The 20425-nt window shown below is 44.2% G+C and overlaps 1 protein-coding gene across 1 annotated transcript; it reads left to right on the top strand.

The window, feature by feature from the left end:
• The first annotated feature begins 3570 nt into the window (after positions 1-3570).
• zbtb7a (zinc finger and BTB domain containing 7A) lies at positions 3571-20148 on the top strand. The gene is made up of 5 exons (XM_022759430.1): positions 3571-3662; positions 3884-3929; positions 12452-13015; positions 14131-15014; positions 17146-20148. The coding sequence occupies exons 1-5, from the start codon at positions 3571-3573 to the stop codon at positions 17579-17581; spliced, it is 2022 nt and encodes a 673-aa protein (XP_022615151.1). The 3' UTR covers positions 17582-20148.
• Positions 20149-20425: the final 277 nt, after the last annotated feature.

Here is a 20425-nt window from a genome sequence, read left to right as displayed (position 1 = left end):
ATAACTTGAACGTATGATTGTATGATACTCGTTTCTGATTGGCTGCCAGGTGTCGGTTAAAGTAACCTAGATTCCACAGAACCGGTAACCATGGCAACAGCACCTAAGCTTAATTGGACCAGCTAGCTAACTGTCAATAAACTGACTACACAGTTTGAGAGGTGAATCACGAGTTGAATGCAGACTATTTAACTTTAGAAAGGTAGGTGGATTTTTTTTAAATATTTCTTGTCATATTCTAAAAAAGAAAAAGTCAAACTTTAAAAAAAATAATAATAATTCTCAGTTCAGCAATGTGCGGTTATATGGGTAACGTTCAGTTAGCTTATTAACGTTATAGTCTTAAAGTTACAAAAACTATTTAGAGCTTTATAAACACAGCAGGGTGACGCCGTAGTTTGTGTTTTACCAACAAAATAAGTCCAAATTTGGGGTTACTGTGAACCTTAAAATCGCCATTATTTCCAACTTATGAAGTTGGTTAAACTGTTAACTCCTGACCCCATCCAGTGTTCATTAGGCCTACAGCCTACACACATTTTTACATGTTCTAACTGTTTCAGCCTTTGTTGGCAGTGGTGGAAAGTAACTAAGTACATTTACTCAAGTACTGTACTTAAGTACACTTTTAAGTTAATTATACTTTATTGAGTATTTCTATTCTTACATAAAACAGAGAGTAGTTTTAGTCACATTCAGATCTCTTAGCCCCCCCCCTCCTTAAACCTCTCATATGGTTTAATTTTGATATATATTCAAATGATCCAGTATCCCACCAAAAATAAAGATTAGAGATAATAGAAATGTATTGGAACTTTTGTTTCTTTCCTCTCCCATTACTCATCTCATGACTTCTCATATTTATCTGGTGTCCCTGTATATAAAACTGTGTACTAAGTAGTTCAAACTAGCTCCACTTCCAGTAACTGCAACAGTAACATGCTGCTTACACACTGATGTTTCAGTATTAATCATCTAATGATGTAATGATGATACTTCAACTACGTTTTGCTGCTTATACACATGTACATTTACTTAAGTAGAATTTTTCATGCAGGACTTTTACTTGTAATGGAGTATTTTTACATTGCTGTATATTGCTATACTTCATCCACCACTGTTTGTTAGCTGGTAAAACAGGAATCTGTATTCAGAGATTCTTGTTAACTGCCCCCTTTTTTAGCTAGATTTAATACCACCATTCAGACTATAATGACAAACACAGATCTGATGTCGGGTGTCTGGAGTTGGAGAGGACCAATTTATGTTGGACTGAAGGGCGACACTGCCATAAAAGTGTCTGACATCATCTCAGACTGCCATGGGCTGACAACAACTAATTCTGACTGTGGGTAATTAGGGCAAAACTGAATAGAAAGCAACTTGTGTAAATATTATGTATTTATGTGAAAGTTCATATTCGGCTGTTTTAATTTCACCTTGGCTACAATTTATCCACCTGCATCCTCTTCACTTAGCATTGCAAATTATAGCAAGTTATGGCACCAAACGTCCAAACGCTACAATTGATGTGTATTTTATGAGTTTAAAAGCTTTAACCCCCAGATGCTTAGCGATTGTGCTGAACATTGCCCTCTAGGCAGAGGTAGTGTCACTGCCTCTCCCTGCCACATAGCCCCACAATTCCCCTGCAAGGTTATCTGTGTAGTGCCAAGTCAGTGTCAAGCCCTGCTGCACTGTGGGACACACCTCCTATGAGACTGGCAAAAGTCAACAATTTACAGGCAGAAACATTGTGTGAAGTAGATTTTTACATGTATGTGCATGAAATATATGACTTAAAAGTGCATTCAGAGGTGTGTTGAGATGGTTTATGGTGCAACAGAATCATAGAATTCATCTTGTGCTCCATCCCACTCCATGGCACAATGGCTGGCTTGCATTCACTGAGGGGGCGTGCGGTGGGCGGTTGGAAGTGGCGCAACATCAAGTGCATGAGCTGTAAATTTACACATGGGAACTTGCCATTCCCAACCGTGGATAAGACACTTTTCGACTTAGTAATGTCTTCTCTGATGCCTCACCTGTTGGAGCTTGGCAGGTATTATGTACAGAGACTGGGCCGAGCCAGAGAGCATATGAAGGGGGTTGCTGGCAGCCCCTACTGTATGTGCAGGAATGTGCCATGGCTTGCTTTTGGGGTGGGACACCATGACCTCAGGCAATAGGATAGGTGGGTGTGACTTGACTCACATAGAAAAGGAAAGGAGTACTGAGAGATGAGGCATGTGAGAAAAGACAAGAGTTACAACTCTGTTTTACCTTAAACCAGACATTTGAGTGTCCAGAGAGGGAAACACTGGCCGACATTCACTGTGAAACCACAGAGTGGGAAGGTATGGGTTAATGATTTGTGTCATCTCTGATTGAGTTTATGACTTTGACAACTGTCCACTTTAGAGCGCAAAGAAATTTCCACTTTACTTTTGCTTCATAGAGGGAGGAGGCAGAGACTGAGGGGGAATGCTGTTTCTTTAAGAGAGAGGGAGGGAGAGTGAGTGAGAGAGAGAGAGAGAGAGAGAGAAAGGGAGGGACCTCTTTGCCCTCCAGAAACCAGGAAGGGAATTGAGTTGATCTGCTGCTGCTTGGTTAGCGCATACGGGGCTTTAAGCTGCACAACAGTGAGAGGGAGAGAGAGAGAGCTCCGGAGAGGAGGAGAGGAGAGGGCTGAGCTAACCCACAATAAGCACCACCACGGCCATCGCAGGTGAGCTAAAGGCACCCTGCCATCCCCCCGCTGTCTGCCCTGGGCCTGTCGACCAGAGGGGAGCAGGGCAGAGGAGGAGAGGAGAGAGGGAGGAATGAGGGAGGGGGACAGAAAGGAGAGCAGGGTGGGGGGGTTGGCCGGAGAGGAGAGGTGGGTCGCAGCAGTAGTCCCCAGTCAAGGTTCCTCTTTTTTTAATCCTCCTAAAGTACTTCCTCTGTACTGCTCTTTACCTCTGGGGAATCTTGAGATAAAGTTTATAGGATGTGTTCAAGGCATTAACTTTTCAGGCAGGTGGAAGCACTTAGAGGAGGAGGAGGAGGAGGAGGGGGATGGGGGCTCTCAAGAGAGGGTGGGGGGTACTGAACGAGGGGAAGGAGGAACCAAAAATAATTCTATTGGACAAGGTACAAGCAATCGCAACAACTTTTCGGGATAGTGGCGATTGAATTGCTCAGTGCGGGGCAAGTTGGGTGCTGTGTGCGCAGGGCATGTTGTAGTGGCACTAGACTGTTTGGAATAGGAATAACTCATAATTTAGGTCAGGAGTTTTAAGTGTGTCTGAAATGTCACTAGAGTGTGAGCTGATGAAAGAATCCACCTCTGATGTTTGCTTACTGCTGTGACAGTTGAGGTTGAAATGTTTTTGTTTTTTTTCATACGAAGCTCGGCCCTGTTTGATGGCTGGTCTGTACTTTAATACCTGGCAGCCTGCTAGCAACATACTGTAGTGTATAATTCAGCCCTGAGTGCTTACGTTAGAGCAGGCTTGGAGATAGTGGGGGTGGTGAGGGCAGAGAGAGCTGGGACTCGTAGTCCACAGCAGGGACTGCAAAGCAGGTCAAATGGGGTTTCAGAACTCTATATCCCAGAGTGCCTTGCCCTTGGCCATCCAGGAAAGGGAACAGCCGCCAGCCTATCCCAACGAGGAGGTGTGGTGAGTGAGCAGCTGTTAAGCCAATGAGAGCACGGGATGCAGAGCAGAGTTGTGGGCTGAAAATAGTGGGGGGTGGGGTGGTGGTGGGGGGTGTGGTGCGGAGGGTCTGTTTGTGTGGGATCAGGCAAGGGCTTGCCTGTATGACTAGGGCCACTCGCAAGTTTCCTGTCTGGTAAAGCTCTAGCCCTGCCCAGAGACGAAGGCAGAGGAGCTGGCTGACAGGCAGGGGAGGCAGATAGGGCCCGGGAAACATTTTCTGCCTATTTGGTAAGCATGCCAAAAACATCCACATACACACACACTGTGTATTTAGACTGTGACTGAGAGGAGAAGAGAGGCGAAAAGAGAAAATAAATACCATAACATGTTGTGTGTGAAGGAGAGTGAGAGAGATGGGGCTTGATAGAGTTCAGAGTTCTTGACCCATTTGCAGATAAAGGAGGGAATGGCAAATAGGTCAGTGCTGAGTGTAAGGTGCTGCACAGAACAATGCTCAGAGAAATAGTTGTTGTCTTTAAGTTTGGATTCACATGTGGCTAACTTTTTAACTATGGGCATGCAAGCTCGTTGTGCATCAGTGTTGTTTTCATCCTATTAAGGGACAGCATTCTTTTATGCTTTCATCTACTGCTGTGATTAAATGGCACCGCTGCTATTATTAGTAGAGTGAAAAGATGAAGACAGTTGCACATCCTGTATTGCTGCTTCTTTAGGGTGTTGAAGTAATTCCACAAAAACCACTGCATCAAATGTTTTCTAGGCCGTGGCAGAGCGACCATGCTGATATCTGACAGAGTACAGGTAGCGCGTTGAGTCGCAGTTTATTTGAAAAACCTCAGTAAGTGACATCTCTTCTATCAAAGGGAAGAATATGCAACACATCTTGTGACAACTGGATTTTACTAGTGGGGTAAGCTGCCTCAGCTATGTCCATGCAATATTGAAATATAACTTTGTGCACTATGCTGGAGAACCTGTGTGCTTGCTGATTGATTTCTGTTTTCAGTTTTTCTCAGCTACTCACCCAGGTCAATCTCATGACATTTTTCTCCCAGTCCACTTACCAACCCACTCCCCCGCACCCCCCCACCCCCAACCAGCATCTTGTTAAGAGCAGATTCTAATCTCGCCTGTCATGTCCTGCTTGCTTGTGGCTCGTGGTTTAAAGACTTCACAGGAACCCTAACTGCCTTGCTCGATAACCAGATGCATAATTTTTGGCTTTCCATACTTGTTGAACCTGTTTTTTTAAATGTGTGGGCATGGAGAGGGTACAAGAAGAACACAGCACATGAAGACGCCCAAATGCTGGGAAAGTGTTTGGAATGCTTCTCGGAAGACGGCAACAGACAACGTTAATGACATTTTTTATTGAGTTCAATGTCACAGAAAATATTAGTTACAGTAAATATTGTCCTGATGTTACCCTCAATGCCACTTGCCAGGTAACACTATGGAAGAAAACTATGGTTAGTTCAAGTAAATTCCAGCAAGAGGTTAAACTAGGACGCCATATGTGTTTTTGTGTGTGAGTGTGTGCTTGTGCGTCTGTGTTACCAACAATAGACTCCAGGGGAATTGCAGGGGACTTCAGTGGCTGTGGGCAGGTCCAAGACACCACCCATCAATTTGGCGGTGAGGCTGAATACAGTTTGATATTCCTGTATGTTTGTGCCTACACCACTATGGCCTGAAACTAGCAGGTTCAGACAGACTGAGAAGACAGGTTGCGTGATGTCGCCGTGGCAGTTTGAGGCTTTATTTTAGAGTGAAATGTTGGCTGCATACAATATACTACATGTAACAGTCATTATGCTTGTGCAAAGTTTTTTTTTTGATGTGGTGAAATTATGTATTGTGGCCCATATGGTGGGAGTTTTTTGTACTTCATACCGCAGCATAATTTCTGTGCTGCTATTCTGTTTCTTTATGTTTGTGTGTATACTTTATCACATTTATCTACAGTTTCAATACTTTCATCAGCCTCCTTCTTGTTGAATGCAGCTTCACTTCCCCCTAATGTTTGGTTCTCCTGGTCAGCTGCTCAGTATACCACAGCTTCCAGCCTGACTAGGCAGACAGACAGACCCCTCTCTGTTGTTTTTCTGTTGTTGTGCTGAAGTCTAGGGGGAGTAAAGGGGCTTCTTCTGTTCTCTTCTGGGACATTTATTATGGAGAGGCCAACACAACCTGATCAAATTAGAGTGGGAGAGTAAGAGGCTGGGATGTTTTTCAGGGTGGGGGTAAAGCTAGACTTGAATTTTCACACTTTTGGAGTTAGATGATCTCTTTTGGTGATTTGCAAACTGAGGGTTTTTACATTTTTAATATACTGTAAAAACACAAATTAGCTGAAGGGATAGTCTTTTGTCAACAGTGTAATTTATTGTTATATTGACACTGACTGTACTACAAAAAACAAGAGGCTTCTTTTCATTAAGCAGAATGGCCAACTGATCAGGAGGGGGATATGTGACCAATATGACACTGTCTGCACGTTGATTTGGTGAATTGGTTCGAGATGAAACGGAAGAGAAGATGGGTGGGTTGCATTATAGGATGGCGAGACGCAGGAGGGTGGGTGGGTCTGTGCTGCTTTGCCTCCTCAGCAGTGGAAAGGGGAAGTGGGTGGTGTGGTGGGTACTGTGCAGTACAGAGTCTGAGACAGGGATGGAGCAATGATGAGATGAGAGCGACAGATGAGAGGAAGAGAGAGAGAGAGAGAGAGAGAGAGAGAGAGGGAGGGTCAGACAGTAGGGACAGAGAGAGCAAGCAAGCAGAGAGCTGGTCATCTGATAACAGAGCGGGTTCTGTTACACGACTGCCACAGACTCACAGGAAGTCCTCTTTCCCTGTTGGGCTGCGCATGCACAGAGTGGCGCAGCCAGGACATGTTTGGCCTGCGGACTGACCAACTGGCCAGCTTAGGTTCTGCTGGACGACGCTGCATTGGGGTGTAATGCTGTTTCCGAAGCCATGTGATAGGTTTTGTTACACTTCCTGGTTGGCAGCATGGCACTGTCAGAGCATGTTACTCAAGCTAAAAGGAACTCAGACTGTGGATGTGGTTTTATTACACTGCAGCTTGAGAAAGGCGACTGTCCCAAAACATGTGTTATAAGACTTATGACTTCACACTGAAATATCGGCCAAAAGACAAAAGTAAGGAGTTTTAAGGTTAATGTTGATTGAATACTTACTAAAGAACTAACATTATGAAAATAATGAATTAATGAATTAACTTAATAATGTCACCACACTGTTGTTTTCTGTTGTCACTCTCAATGCAGTGATCACGTAGATAGAAACACTCATACACTGCAGTACAACGTAAAATAAATTCACATACAATTAAAATGATACAGAGACTACTACTACAGTTGTCTGTATGTTGTCTCAACTCTGTTGTAATTTTTGATGTTTTACTTTTAAGTAGTGTGAAATTGGACTCCATCATATTACTATAATTAGGGTATTTTGTCTGCCTCATTTACATAAAGAGGCGCAAATACAAAAAGGTTTACAGTATGTTGCAGTCCAATACAACATAAACTACAGACAAAATAAAAAAAATAACCTCAGAACTGAATCATCATGTTTCTGCTATTGTGTCAAAAACAATTAAGCAAATGTAAGTTTTACCAAAGTAGTAATTCACAGCTGTTGTACTGGATTGAATTTCAATGTTGTTTTTTGTTTTTCTGGGCACTTTATATTTACTAGCCTTTAGCTATACAGTGGGTCTGACTCTTACAAACAAGCAAGACAACAAAATGCAAACAAATTTAGACCAGTGTAAGAGCTTATATGAGCAGTTGGCTACAGATTTCATTTTCCAGGTCCTTTGCTATCTGGCAACAGAAAACCCATACCTTTAGGACATCATAAAATCCCCTGCTAGCTTCCTCACATTAAACTTTGCCCAACTTATGGGCGGTCACCTTTCCTCTTATTGAAGCAGGTTACGCCAGGTAACTGAAAGAGATCTCCCTGAGTTTATCATTGACATCTGAGCCGGATTCTTAGGCCACCATGCACTCAGGAGTTATGAGTGAGCTTGTGAGTTTAACGCCCTGCCTCGCCCACTACCTTTTAACTGGCTTTGTGTCTGTGTGGCAGCACTTCCTGGTTAGTTTCTAGTGAAAGCTGCCAGGCTTAGACCAGCCCTCGCAACTTCAGTTTTATCAGTCACTTGCCCTCTTCCTGCTTCGCTCCCAATATGACCAATCAGGTTTCCTTTCACTATGGCAGCAGTGAGTCACTTGGCCGTGGCACTTGTTCAAAATCCACTTTTCCTAGGAACTGCCACCCCCTCCCCATTCCGATTATCTTGCAATATCCTCTTGGTCCAACCTTGAACTTTCTTGACCTAAGGGAAGTGATTCCCTTGCAGCAGGGCGGACTAGGCAGGCTTGTTGTCTTAGAGGCCAGTTGAGATAGTGAGTGAAATGAGGACATGATAGGAAAAAGAGAAATGATAAAGAAAGGGTCAGGGAAGACGAGCAACGGGCCAACCAAATTCTTCAACCTGCTGTCAAATATCAAGATTTTTCAGTTGTTTTCTGTTCTGGCTTTGCTGCTGTTTTTCTTTTGTACTCTAATCTTAATACAAACACTTTTGGTGGTTAAAATATATGAATTACTCTGATAGCAAGTAAGCTACTGAATGCTTAAAGCCATCACCTGAGTAAAATTGGGAGTAACCTGATAGAATTGTTCTCTTGTAAAAGCAATAAGCTAATAACACTTCACAAGGTGTTTGTTATAAAATTAACAACTGCTCTGTATTTCAGTACTAAAAGGTGGGCCATCTGTGCTCCATTAACATTTATGGTTCAAGGGATCAATGATTCAGTTATGTTTGCTCTGATTGCTCCCTCTTAAAGTTGGGTTGCTCAGTAGTTTTGAATTGTGCATTATTTTTCTGAGCCAATCACTTTTTGCATGCCAATGTTGAAGAAACCAGTAACTGAAAGTTTAGAATAGAAGGAGACCAAAGGGAGGATATTGGCTATAAAGTTCAGTCCAACCAACCAAAAGGCTCCCCACAATGGAAGTTATAAGTTCAGTACAAATTGGAATAAGTCATGTTACTTTTTTGATAGTCTAGTTAACTCTAATTTGATAGTAATGCTCTTTACTTTATCCTTTCCAAAACCTTAAAAATGTGATTATGTACAGCTCTAAAAAAAAGTGCCAGTAAGCTTATTTTTCTTGTCTATCTAAGAAACATCTGAGGTTGCACAGGGTTAACAGTTTGTTCCTTTGTATTTAGGAATGACTGGTATGTGTCAGCCAAAGACAGAGATACTTTGAGAGTGGAAATTTTGCAGTCCTCCCGTAGATGATACATATCAGACAAAATAAAACTACTTTTACTAACAGCAACCACAGCCTCCTGTCAACGTGTTTTTTCTGTGAATGACAAGCAAATTGGGTGTGACTGTCTTGGCAAAGATATTAAGAACACACACACACAGCATAGTCAACTGAAGAAACAGCAAAGCGGAAGACCGTTGTTGGTTGTTTTGTCCCTGAAGCGCAACTTTGATATCTGTTCTTGCTGTGTGTTGATATATGGGAAGGGGTAGAGTGACGTTACGTATGAGATGGAGGTAATGAGGGTGGAGATGGGATGGGTAGGTCCTGTGTTAAAGCGGTTGTTTGACTTGCAAAGCAGGCCTGGGTGCTCGCAGACTGGGCATTGAGTGAAGGCCCTTCCCTGGAAGTGGAACGCCAGGGACACGGACAGCTGCTGCGCTGCTTTGTGCTGGGCTGCGGGCCTTGTCACCCACAGGCATGAATTAGTGATAAGGAATGTTTCAAGCCATGAGGAGGTGTCAGGATCAGGTTTGTTGCACTGTGTTTCCTCTTTCTTAGTACTCTTTGTGGGTTATTTGGGGACAGGTGGCTCCTGCATGCAGAGTAGTCTCTCCATTCTTTGTTGTTACTGAATCGAGTTTGTGTATGTGCGTGTGTGTTTGTGTGTTTGCGTGTGTGTGTGTGTGTGTTTTATCTCCTCTCAGCTCAGCGTCTTTACCCACAAAGCCGTGACCCAGGGTCAGCTGGGTATGTCCCGGGGATAACGCGCTACACAGGCTTGCAGCAATGCCTGGTCTAGTGCAGGTGCTATATGTCTGTGCTAGCGAAAAGCAGGTTGGCTCGGGTCTGGATGGACTCACAGAGATCTATTTCCACCTGTGAAGGACATGACCTGTAGCCGTGTGTTTGCCCTTTCTCTTGCTCTTTCTTACATCTCCACCGCACTCTGCTCTCTCTCCCTCTCTCCCTCCTGTGCCATATCTCTTTGTCTTTGTCCTGCCCTCTCTCAGCATATTCAGATGAGGGGTTGGATAATAAAATTTGCTCATGCCATCTCCGACAGTCCGTTTTCATCAGAGCTTTGTGAAAGACATTGGCAGTGTTTGCAGTGACTTTGTGGTCAGCTGCCTATCAAATTTGAATTGAGTTAAGGGAGACGTACAGTAAGGAGCAAGATGCGGTGGAGCCATTTTTGCCATTCGTCAAAGAAAACAGTACTCTAAAATAGCGTTAGTGTTATTTGAATGTACAAACTATTATTTTTGAGTGATCTCTTCATCATAATGCTTTGCCTAAATGAAAGCAATTATTGCCCGATTTGGAAGATCATGATAAATTGGAACAAATGTCTGCTCTCTCTCCTGCCTGCCTGTCTGCAGAGGTCTTTTAAAGGCTTTACCTAACACTGACATGTTACCAGATCTGAAGGTGTGGAGACAGATAGGCGTTGCTTTTTACAGGGGAGAAAAAGGAGAGGTGAATACAGGTGAACTTGTATGAAAGAGGATAGGCAGCCAGGTTAGGCAGGTTTGTTAGTGGGGTGTAGCGCGCAAACATACCAGGAGGGCAGGTCTGCAGGAATGTCATTTGAATGCCTTGCTCTTGTTGAGCGCAACACACTCTACGTATCCTCAACCCCCCCCACCCCCACCCCCACCTCGCCCCCCCTTAACCTCACCCCCTGCTGGGTCTCCCTGGCAGATGGAGAAGGTGGGAGGAGGGTTGGAGGGGGTGGATGTCCTATGTGTGTTTATGTGCACGTGTATTTCATGTGTTATTGATGTCTCTGTGATGCTACAGTATTTGCTTGTGTGTGAGTGTGTTAATAGAGAAATCGAGGATGGCTTGTTCTGCTGAAACCCCCCTCCGACTGCGCAGGCTTCAGTCGATCATTTTAATCTCCCCCCACACGTGAGCGAGGGGACAGCCTTTCCTGAAACTTGGCACACAGTACAGGGTGGGGTAACCAGCTCAGACCGGATTGACAACCTCCCTTTTTAATACTGTTCCCTCGCTGCTTGTTGCGTGTCCTCTTCCTCCTCCCGTGGAGTTCTTCCACAGGGTCTGCTCTGGCAGCCCCCCGCCCCTCCCCTCCCTGGCTCTCGACTGACACAAGCTGCACAGCCCAGCTCCCAGCATGCACTCTGATCCCCACTGCCCTCTGCCTATCTGTCCTCCACGACCTCTTACATGGTTTCTTGCATGAGTGCATGCACACATCCGTAGATGTTGGCGTGCACACAATGAAAGGCGCCTTCAGCCACCACTACACACACATATATAGTACATAAATATCTTCACTTAGTTATTCACCAATTTGTGGTGTTTTAGTAGGCAACAAGCCTGGCCAAATGCCACTCGTTATTCACTGCCATCAGAAACTAAATTATTGCACATTGTCACCTTTTGCTATTGTACAATTTTGTAGTAAATCTGTAAATGCACTTGTTGTGTCAGTAAATTTGCTTTAAAATCAATTGCAGATGTGATGTGCAGGGCTGTTGTGTTACTTGAGACACTCTCTCAGGGCTTTTGGTTTCAGTGAGAAGGAGTGAAATGTTTGAATTGGTAGTTTTGGCTGCCTTTTTTTTGGCTCCCTATGTGAGCTACTGCTTACAAAACAGATTTATCAAGCATTCGACACATGTGGTAAATGTAAAGCATTCTCTTTGGAGTTCAGGTCAGGCACTCATAGAGCACAAATTAACTTTCTTAACTGTTAACATATTGGTGTGAAAAATCAGTAGACAAGTTTTTTGCATTGCCAAGATTTTAATGAATAAAGATGACTTGTTAGAGTGAATCATTTTATTTGGAGACTCTGGAAAACTCAGACCACAGTAGTAAGAATACAGTATAGATATACAGACAACACACAGTTTCAAATTGATTTGTCACCATTCTAAGCACTGCTACAAAGTTGGCAGTTTGGTCATATTAGGTTGCAGACCATCAACACCCTATAGTGTGTACTGGTTAGTTTCAACTTGTTATAGCTGTTTCTCATTGTTGTTGCAGTTTGTCTGTATTTTCCAGAAGAAGACTAATTTTGACATATTAAATCATTTTGTTGTTACATCTTGCTTTGAAATCTCACATAAAAATGCTAATTGCCAAACCTGTTTTATTGGTGATAATAATGCTAATTGCCACATATCCTGGTATGACCCAACTTTATAGATTTTGTTAAGATACTTCAGAGTGTGTATGTGTTTATTTTGCCTACCCCATGTATGTTATGAACTGTGCACTAGGCCTTTGTTCTTAAGATTTTAAATTTTAACTTTTGGTTATATGTATGTGTGTTCTGAAGCATTTTGGTGTATGTTTCTAACTGTGGTGAATGAATGAATCAATATTCCTCTCTCTTTATATGTCCATGTAAAGAATGTCATGAACTGATCTGTTGTTTTCATCTTTATCTTTCTCCTCCATCCCATCCCTTTATCCAACTCTTTTCCCCTCAGACAGGCAGAAAGACAGACGGCAGGACGGATACACGGGTGGGGGCTGTGCTAGGCGGCTCGGCGGCAGGCTGGTGGAAGATGTCGTCAGGAGCCGGTGGGAGGGGCGGAAGGCGGCTCAGGGGGACAGCAAGCAGTGGGGGTGGAGGAGGAAGAGGAGGGCCAGGAGAAGCAGAGGAAGGCCCCGTGGGGATCCCTTTCCCTGAGCACAGCGCAGACATCCTGGGCAGCCTGAACAAGCAGCGGCTCAGCGGCCTGCTGTGTGATGTGCTCCTGGTTACTCAGGACCGGGAATTCCCAGCTCACCGCTCCGTCCTGGCATCCTGCAGCTCATACTTCCACAAGCTCTTCACTTCAGGGGCCGCTGCTGACCAACAGAATATCTACAACATCGACTTTGTGGCAGCAGAGGCTCTGGGAGCGTTGCTGGACTTTGCCTACACAGCCACATTGACAGTCAGTCATAGCAGCGTGGCTGACATCCTTGCCGCTGCACGCCTCCTGGAAATCTCACCTGTCCAGGACGTCTGTACACATCTGCTGGACACCAAAGTGCTCTCCCCGCCGGTACAAGATCATTATTGAACTAATTGACATGTGTTACAGTTGAATTTAAGCTTTGACATGAGATTTGATCTGATCTGCTTTTATGAGTTAGTGACACCATAAGCAACCCTTTGTAATGCTGAAATAATTTATAGCTAAACAAAGACCATCTAATATACAGTACAGTTCATGTGTTGTGGAACTGCAATAACTAATTCAAAATCTAGTTCTCCTGGTTCAGCCACTTAGGGAATGAGGTGTCTGGTCATCATACCATCCCCTTCATTAAATAGTCAGCATAGTCAAGCTTACATCATGGCCTTTATCAGTCTCTCTCACTATGCCTAACACACGCCCACAGCCTTGGGGTTAGTTCAGCACTTACTCATTCTGAGCCAATGGCGTGTGTGGAAGGACAGCATGCTCTTTCACAGACCACAGACATAGCATATCGCAGCTACACTTCAACACGATCAAGTATAGCTGTGATATGCTGGGCCTGAATACATATTTCTCTACATCATGTGATAAATTACAGCTATGCTTCACTGTCATGGTCACATCATAGAGGGTATGTCAAAAACCTTCATGGGCTCCTGGATGTTTAATGGCAAAGAGTCCCAACCTGTAACACTCCAGTTTGTGGCCCCACATTTCCAGCTATCTAATGTTATGTTAGCACAAGTTTATTTCTCTGAAGAACTCATAAAGACTTCAACACTGTCATTGGTTAAGAGTTGGTGAATGTGTCAGCGAAAACATACATGGGGCTCTGTCCTGCTGTACTGTTTTTTATACACACAGCAGTTAGCAATGTGTTTTGCCAATTAGTTTTTATTTTCTCATTGCACATGCATGTACCCATGAGCATAAAGAGCCCCTGGGTGTGCATCCAGGATACCCAGATAGTGATCTGCCAATGCTGATAGCCCTTACAGTTGTAAATGTAGGTCTTTGTCGTCAGCCTTCCCCTAAGCTGAAGTACTTTACCCAATTTGTTTTTCTAATGTACTTTTTATTTCTGTACTTTCCCTCTGTACTTCTATCGCTATCTCTTTCCCTTGAACAAGCTTACATTGACTTTAAATTTCTCCGTCACTCACTCACTCTTTTTGTTCCCCACCATGTTCCATTAGGCGGGCAGTGAGCGAAGAGATGAAGATGAAGATGAGGAGGGAAAGGGCAGAGGGGGCAAGGAGCAGGGGAACCGGGTGCGGGCCCGGGAGTACCTGGAGTACTTCCAGAGAGGGGCGCACTGGAGCAGCAGCTGCAGCACGCCAGAGCTCAGGGACCTGCCTACACACCTGCACTTTAACCACGGCAATGGCCCCAGTAATGGGGCTCCTGGTGGCCCCGGTGAGTACTACTCCCCTTTGGCTCTCGCCTTGGCCCAGGCCCCAACGCAGGAGCCAGAGGAAGAGGATGAAGATGAAGAAGAAGAGGAGGATGGGGAGGCAGTGCAGGGGAACGGAGCAAGCCTGGGGTCATCTTACTACCCACCATCCCAAAATGGGCACTATTACCTCCCCCCTGAGTCTAGGCAGCAGGAGACAGAAGTGGAGGACGGGGGTAGGGAGGCGATGAGGGAGAGGGGTTCAGCCAGTGCCCTTCTGCAGCAGATGATGGACTCCATCGGGAGGCAAAAGGAGCGTTCAACGATCGGGGAGGAACAGGGAGATGGGGACGACCCAGACATGGAATTTTACTTGAATTATTTTAACAGCACGCAGCATGAGGATACAGCTTCTGCTGCTGTGACACAGGGAGTGCCACCGCTCTGGTTATCACGGGGCAGTACAGGCCAAGACAGAGTTAGAGGAGAAAGGGTTGTTGGAGAGAGAGGCAGTGGGGGTGGAGGAGGAGGAGGTGGAGGAGAGAGGAAGATGCGCTCTAAGGCCTTCCAGAAGTGCCCCATATGCTCCAAGGTCATTCAAGGAGCAGGCAAGCTACCCCGCCACATCCGAACGCACACAGGAGAGAAACCCTATGAATGCGCCATCTGCAAAGTGCGCTTTACCAGGTAAGCCCAATTAATGAAGTGGCTACCCCATGTCACATGTACTAATAGTCTTGGACTTGGCACTGTAGACAAACCGCCCAGCAGTGGGAAACACCACAAAGCCAAGAGCAGGAGTATTAGCACTAACCAACTTAGCTTTGCATTAAGAAGGCAGCGCAGTTTGTAAATCTAAATGTTTACCTTGTTCATGGACTGACTGAGTACTAACCAGGTTTTTTACAATGTCACATTGTAGCTAAATGCTAATCAAAATGGCATGTTGAGTATTCCAGCTCTGAGAGAGGGGTCAGATGGTTATAAAAGTATGTTTTATTATGACAGCCTTCATAGCAAAGTCCTGGAATTTTAGCATAGGGGTCCTATAAAAGAAGGCTGTGCCATGGCAGTGTTATCTATTGGAGGGCTGCTATAAAGTGCTGTGCTTTGATACAGAGGGGGATCACAGGCCCTGAATGGTGCTCTATGTGCTCCAATGCAGTAATTTGAACTTTTGATCTCTGGTTATGTTGATTATTGCCCACGGCAGAGTAGTTACACCACCCCCCTCCTCTCTGTCACTCCTTTACCTCTCTAATGAAATCTGCCATGTGCCGCTCAGATAAATATGGCTGGTCTACATCAGGGGACTTGAGTGCACATGGTTTCCCCGTATTTAGGAGTCCTGCATTTTCCTTGAAATCATTCCTTTAATTAATTAATCAGTGGACTTGTGCTGGATATAGATGCAGTGGGTTAGAAATACCTAGAAACTCTGTTGGCATGGCAGGTAGGGAAGACCAATCTGAACTTGCCTTCTAGCTAAATTCGACCGGCAGTGGGAAGGGGGTATTGTAATCTTAATCCTGTTTGATCAGGGTTAAGAGTGTGCCTCGCACGGTAATAAATCACTCCTGTCCTTTAAATAATTCACCTCTGTCAGTATGCCACTTTGTTCCAAGGCTTCAGACAGTATGTGTGTGTGTGTGTTTCTCCTCACCTATATATGTGTTTCTTTGTTTTTATTTTTATATGTGGAGCACAGTTTGTACAGACCTATAAGGGTGGCAGTGGGTTCATTTGTTTGCTTGTATGACAGCTAATCCACTTATATGGCAAGTGTATGTGTGTGCGTGTGTTCAAATGGAGTTGTCGTAACTAGACTTGTTTATTTAGAAGCCCTCTGCCCTGGATGCAGAAGGGTTAGACGATTTAAGAGCTCGGGAGCTAGAGAGATAGTAAGGGCGAGAAGGGGGAGGGAGGGACAAGAGTCAGATAAAGGCCAAGGCAGGCTGATAAAGTTTAGTGGGCGGTGTACCAACGCAAAGTAAAAATTGTTCCAGGATGTAATGAGATGACGTTAGATTTAGAGAAGTCAAGTCATAGTTTGGTCTTGTTTTGACTGGAGACTAATTGCTGTAGATCTTATATGTTATTGGAAAGTAAGTTTTCCATGTCAGCAAAGTGTAGAAATGATACCTACTCTTATACGCGATTCAATGAAAATATGGCTTGTGGGCATAGCACTAGGCCACAAAATTGATGACGTTTCACTGCCTCACCTATATTTCAGTTTTACTTAACGATAAACGTCAAGTTTTCAAAATGATTTTGGAATTGTTCATCTGCACAGGACAGTTAAGTCTTCATTTTCTATTCACAAAAAACAAGTATTTTTTGGAATCTGTCAATTGTTATGTTGTTCTCCTCCAAGAAAAGTTAACAGAAATCATAAAACTACCAACTGACACAATGAACATTGAGCTTTCTTGTCAGTCCACACTTGTGCTCTTGTGTACAATTACACAGATAAAGATGTAATGTTTATGGCTTCTCCTCAGTTGGTCTGGCTGCCCTCACAGAATAATTCTGTTGGAAGAGATCCAAAAGATGGCTGTTAAATAGGAACTAAAGCCATCCAAAGTATATTAAGGAGGCCACTGGTACATGTGAGAATTAATCATATATTTTGAGTTAATTTTTTATTTTATACATGATATTTCATAGTCCTGATTAGTAACTGACACTGAGAAGAAAACCTGAAACCTGTCCTGAGTGTGTTCAAATGGGTGTGAGTCAATCCTCTTGTTCATTTGAATTTTTTACTCTGTGTATTGATTCTAATTCTGATCTTGTTTATTTTTCTCCCTCCCAGGCAGGACAAGCTCAAGGTTCATATGCGGAAGCATACAGGAGAGAAGCCTTACCTTTGTACGCAATGTGGAGCTGCCTTTGCTCACAACTACGACCTGAAGAACCACATGCGCGTACACACCGGCCTGCGCCCCTATCAATGCTCAAGCTGCTTTAAGACTTTTGTGCGCTCGGATCACCTGCACCGCCACCTCAAGAAGGACGGCTGCAACGGTATCCCCTCTCGGCGAGGCCGAAAGCCCCGGGTGCGAGAGCCAGGGCTCCTTGAGCCCCCCCTGGGCCTGCTGAACCCCAGCTCCGACACAGGCTCTGGGCCTCGTACCATCAGGGGACGGCGGCGTTCTGAGGCAACCTCAGCAGCGGAGATGGGGGGGGGTGCTGGAGCCCATGCACACAGTCCTCAGCTGCAGGAGTTGGTAGGGGAGGCAGGGCCGTGAAACTGCAGGGGCAACAAGGACACTGCTGGACACCATAGTCACTCTGCACTGCCTGTAAGACAGGCCAGTGAACAGAGGAGAAGAAACATGCAAAGGCAAACTTAAAAAAAATGAAACAACTAACTATTCCTCTATAAACCAAATCAGGGTGTCACAAAAATCTAATCTTTATATTTCTTTCTCCTTTTACTTTAGGAAACAGATTGACTTGCAAGCACTTGAGTCGGTTTATCTGTTTAAGAGCAAAGAACGCTTCAAATCATACACCCATGACGTCCACTTTCTGGGCCATTTCTTTCTTTATAATATTAGGGGTTTTATACATTGGCATATGTGCTTAGGCAAATGTATGATAGATACAAAGAAACTCTGAGCAACTATGCAGTTGATTTAGATTTTTATCGGTTTTGTCCTCACAGCCTTCAAGCTCTAAGCAAGGTGTCTGTCAAGCACCTTCTGGCTGCTGTACGGGTGAAGCGAGGACAAATCCTCCCAGTGAAAACAACTCTTTTTCTATTCTTTTGCAGGTCTGAAATGTACAGTTACCATAGAAACAACATTGCCACAATATGGCATATGCAAGGAAAACTCACCACAATTTTGATGCAACAGTTTTTTCTCTCTAAATGTTCCAGAAAGAATCAGACAAGGGTTTGATTGAAGTGTTACTTACTCTATAAAATGCATTTTAAGAATCTATGGTTTGTCTTATTGAAAAACAAATTCATGTTGAGTCAAATCCACTTTAATGGGGGCTCGTCATTTGCAGGACTAGGGAAAATGAGGGGTGGAGGGTTTGTGTTTTTAAAGCACTACCATCGTCAATGTATCTGTTGGCTTGACTACATTGCCTCTTATCCCTCACAACTCTGCAATTTCAGCATTTCTGTTTTCCCTTTTGATTTTGTCTTAAATTTTTTTTGTTGTTGTTTCTTTTTGTTGACTGCTTCGGGTACTTGACACTTTATAATTGTATACATGTATATACAGCAGGTGGTGATATGACATTGGTCCCCTCTTAATGCTGAGGTGTACTTACCAATTGGGTTTTTCCTCTTAGGCTTGATGTCATATTTCTCACAGAGTGAAACTTGTGGGTGAACGAAAAGAACTGTATGAATGTTTAATGAAACAAAAAACATTGAATCACCCATTTGTCCTAAACTTAACACTTGACATGTATAGTTCCTGCCCAAAGGATGAGGAGGTCGATTGAATGAATGTGCTTAACTTTGTGCAGTTTTTCGGAATCTGTCCTTGTGTGACAAGGCGCGGGTAGCATTTAACCAATTGCAGGTTAAAGGAATGGCAGGGAGCCCGAGTGAGAGAGTGACAAAGAGTACGAAGAAGAGATAGATGAGCACCTTTTTTTCTATGTTTGCACAGCTTTACTAAAGATATCCAACAGAGCGAGAGAGAGAGGTATATTTAAAGGAAGTAGGCTGGTGTTGGGGAGGGAGTGAGAGGAGGTTTATGTATCATGCTTATTCCAATCGTTTTGCCCGAGGGACCACACAACCGTGAGGCAACCTGTATGATGAAGAGAGCAATAAATACCTGTCGAAGTTGGGAGGCCAAATAGGAGCGCAGCTGCAGCTGGTTGATGGGGGGAGGGGAACAAGGGAAGGGGAGGGGGATCTCACAATGTCTGTTGCATTCCAAAAAATAATCTCCCCCAGCTCAGCCACGTTTCCAGGCAGGAGGGGATCAAATCAGGCCTTTTCTCTCCCTCTCTCTCCCTCTGTAGTCCTCTAATGCCCCCGAACCAGCCTGGAGGGGATATTATTATATTAGAGTCTGGTGTTACTGTGGGTAGGATGCCTGGTGCTGGCAGTTTAGTGTGTGAGTGTGTTTACATGTACGTGTGTTTGTGTGCATGTGTGTGCATGGCAGCCAGGGTCCCTCTGGCCACATCATCACTGTGAGAGTCAGCCACAGCCTGTTCAAACATGCACCCTGAGCTGCCAGCCCCAATGCATTTTCTCTGTCTCTCTCTCTCACACACACACACACACACACACACACACACACACACACACACACACACACACACACACACACACACACTCATGCTCATTGAGTCCAAGTATTCTGTAGAGAAGGGGAAATCACCAGAGCTGACATATCTGGTTGAGTATTGTCAGTGACTCCATACATCTGGATTTGTTAGTCTAAAAATATCCAAGTTGTGTTTTGTACTCCATATCCAATGTTATTTTCCAAGGAAGCATATTGAGCCTTTGAATCAAGAGGAGAATATGCATATAATTTACCCCCCCACACACACACACACACCACCACCACCCCCATAATTTCTACAGTACTTCTGTAGTGCAACTATAAGTCCCTTTAGCACATTAATTGGAAAGAGGCAGGTTATGAATGCACTTTGTTACTGAGGAGGGCACTTTTGTCAACAAAACGGGTACTTTGAAACAAACCAGTTGCAAATGAGATCAGTCCTTCCTTTCTTCTGTCCATGGCGGTGAAGTTGAGCTTCTTCACTGGTTTTGTTCAGGTTTTGATGACATGCTGCCAAAAAGAAAAAAAAATCAAACCGAAAACATGCAAGCAAGTTCAGATCTCAAAAAGAGAAGCTAGGCAAGACACAACATTTTGGACATTGTGACATTAAAAAAAGACTAAATTAATCCATGTAACTGATTGCACTTGAGGTAAGTTATTGAAAGAAATATAGTTGTCTTCATGCCTTAATGTTAAGAGAAATGGGATAGAGGGAGGAGACAGATGAAGAGGAAAGGGCTGTGTGTTTGTGTGTGCGTGCGCGCATTTCTTGTGTGCACAAGCATGCATTGCTGGCTGGCAGGCTGGAGGGTCTCAGGA

Source organism: Seriola dumerili, unplaced genomic scaffold (genome assembly GCF_002260705.1).
Source record: "Seriola dumerili isolate Sdu_G_001 unplaced genomic scaffold, Sdu_1.0 BDQW01000322.1, whole genome shotgun sequence".
Taxonomy (NCBI): Eukaryota; Metazoa; Chordata; class Actinopteri; order Carangiformes; family Carangidae; genus Seriola; species Seriola dumerili.
Note: the sequence above shows the minus strand (reverse complement) of the source record. Positions and strands in the feature narration are given on the sequence as shown.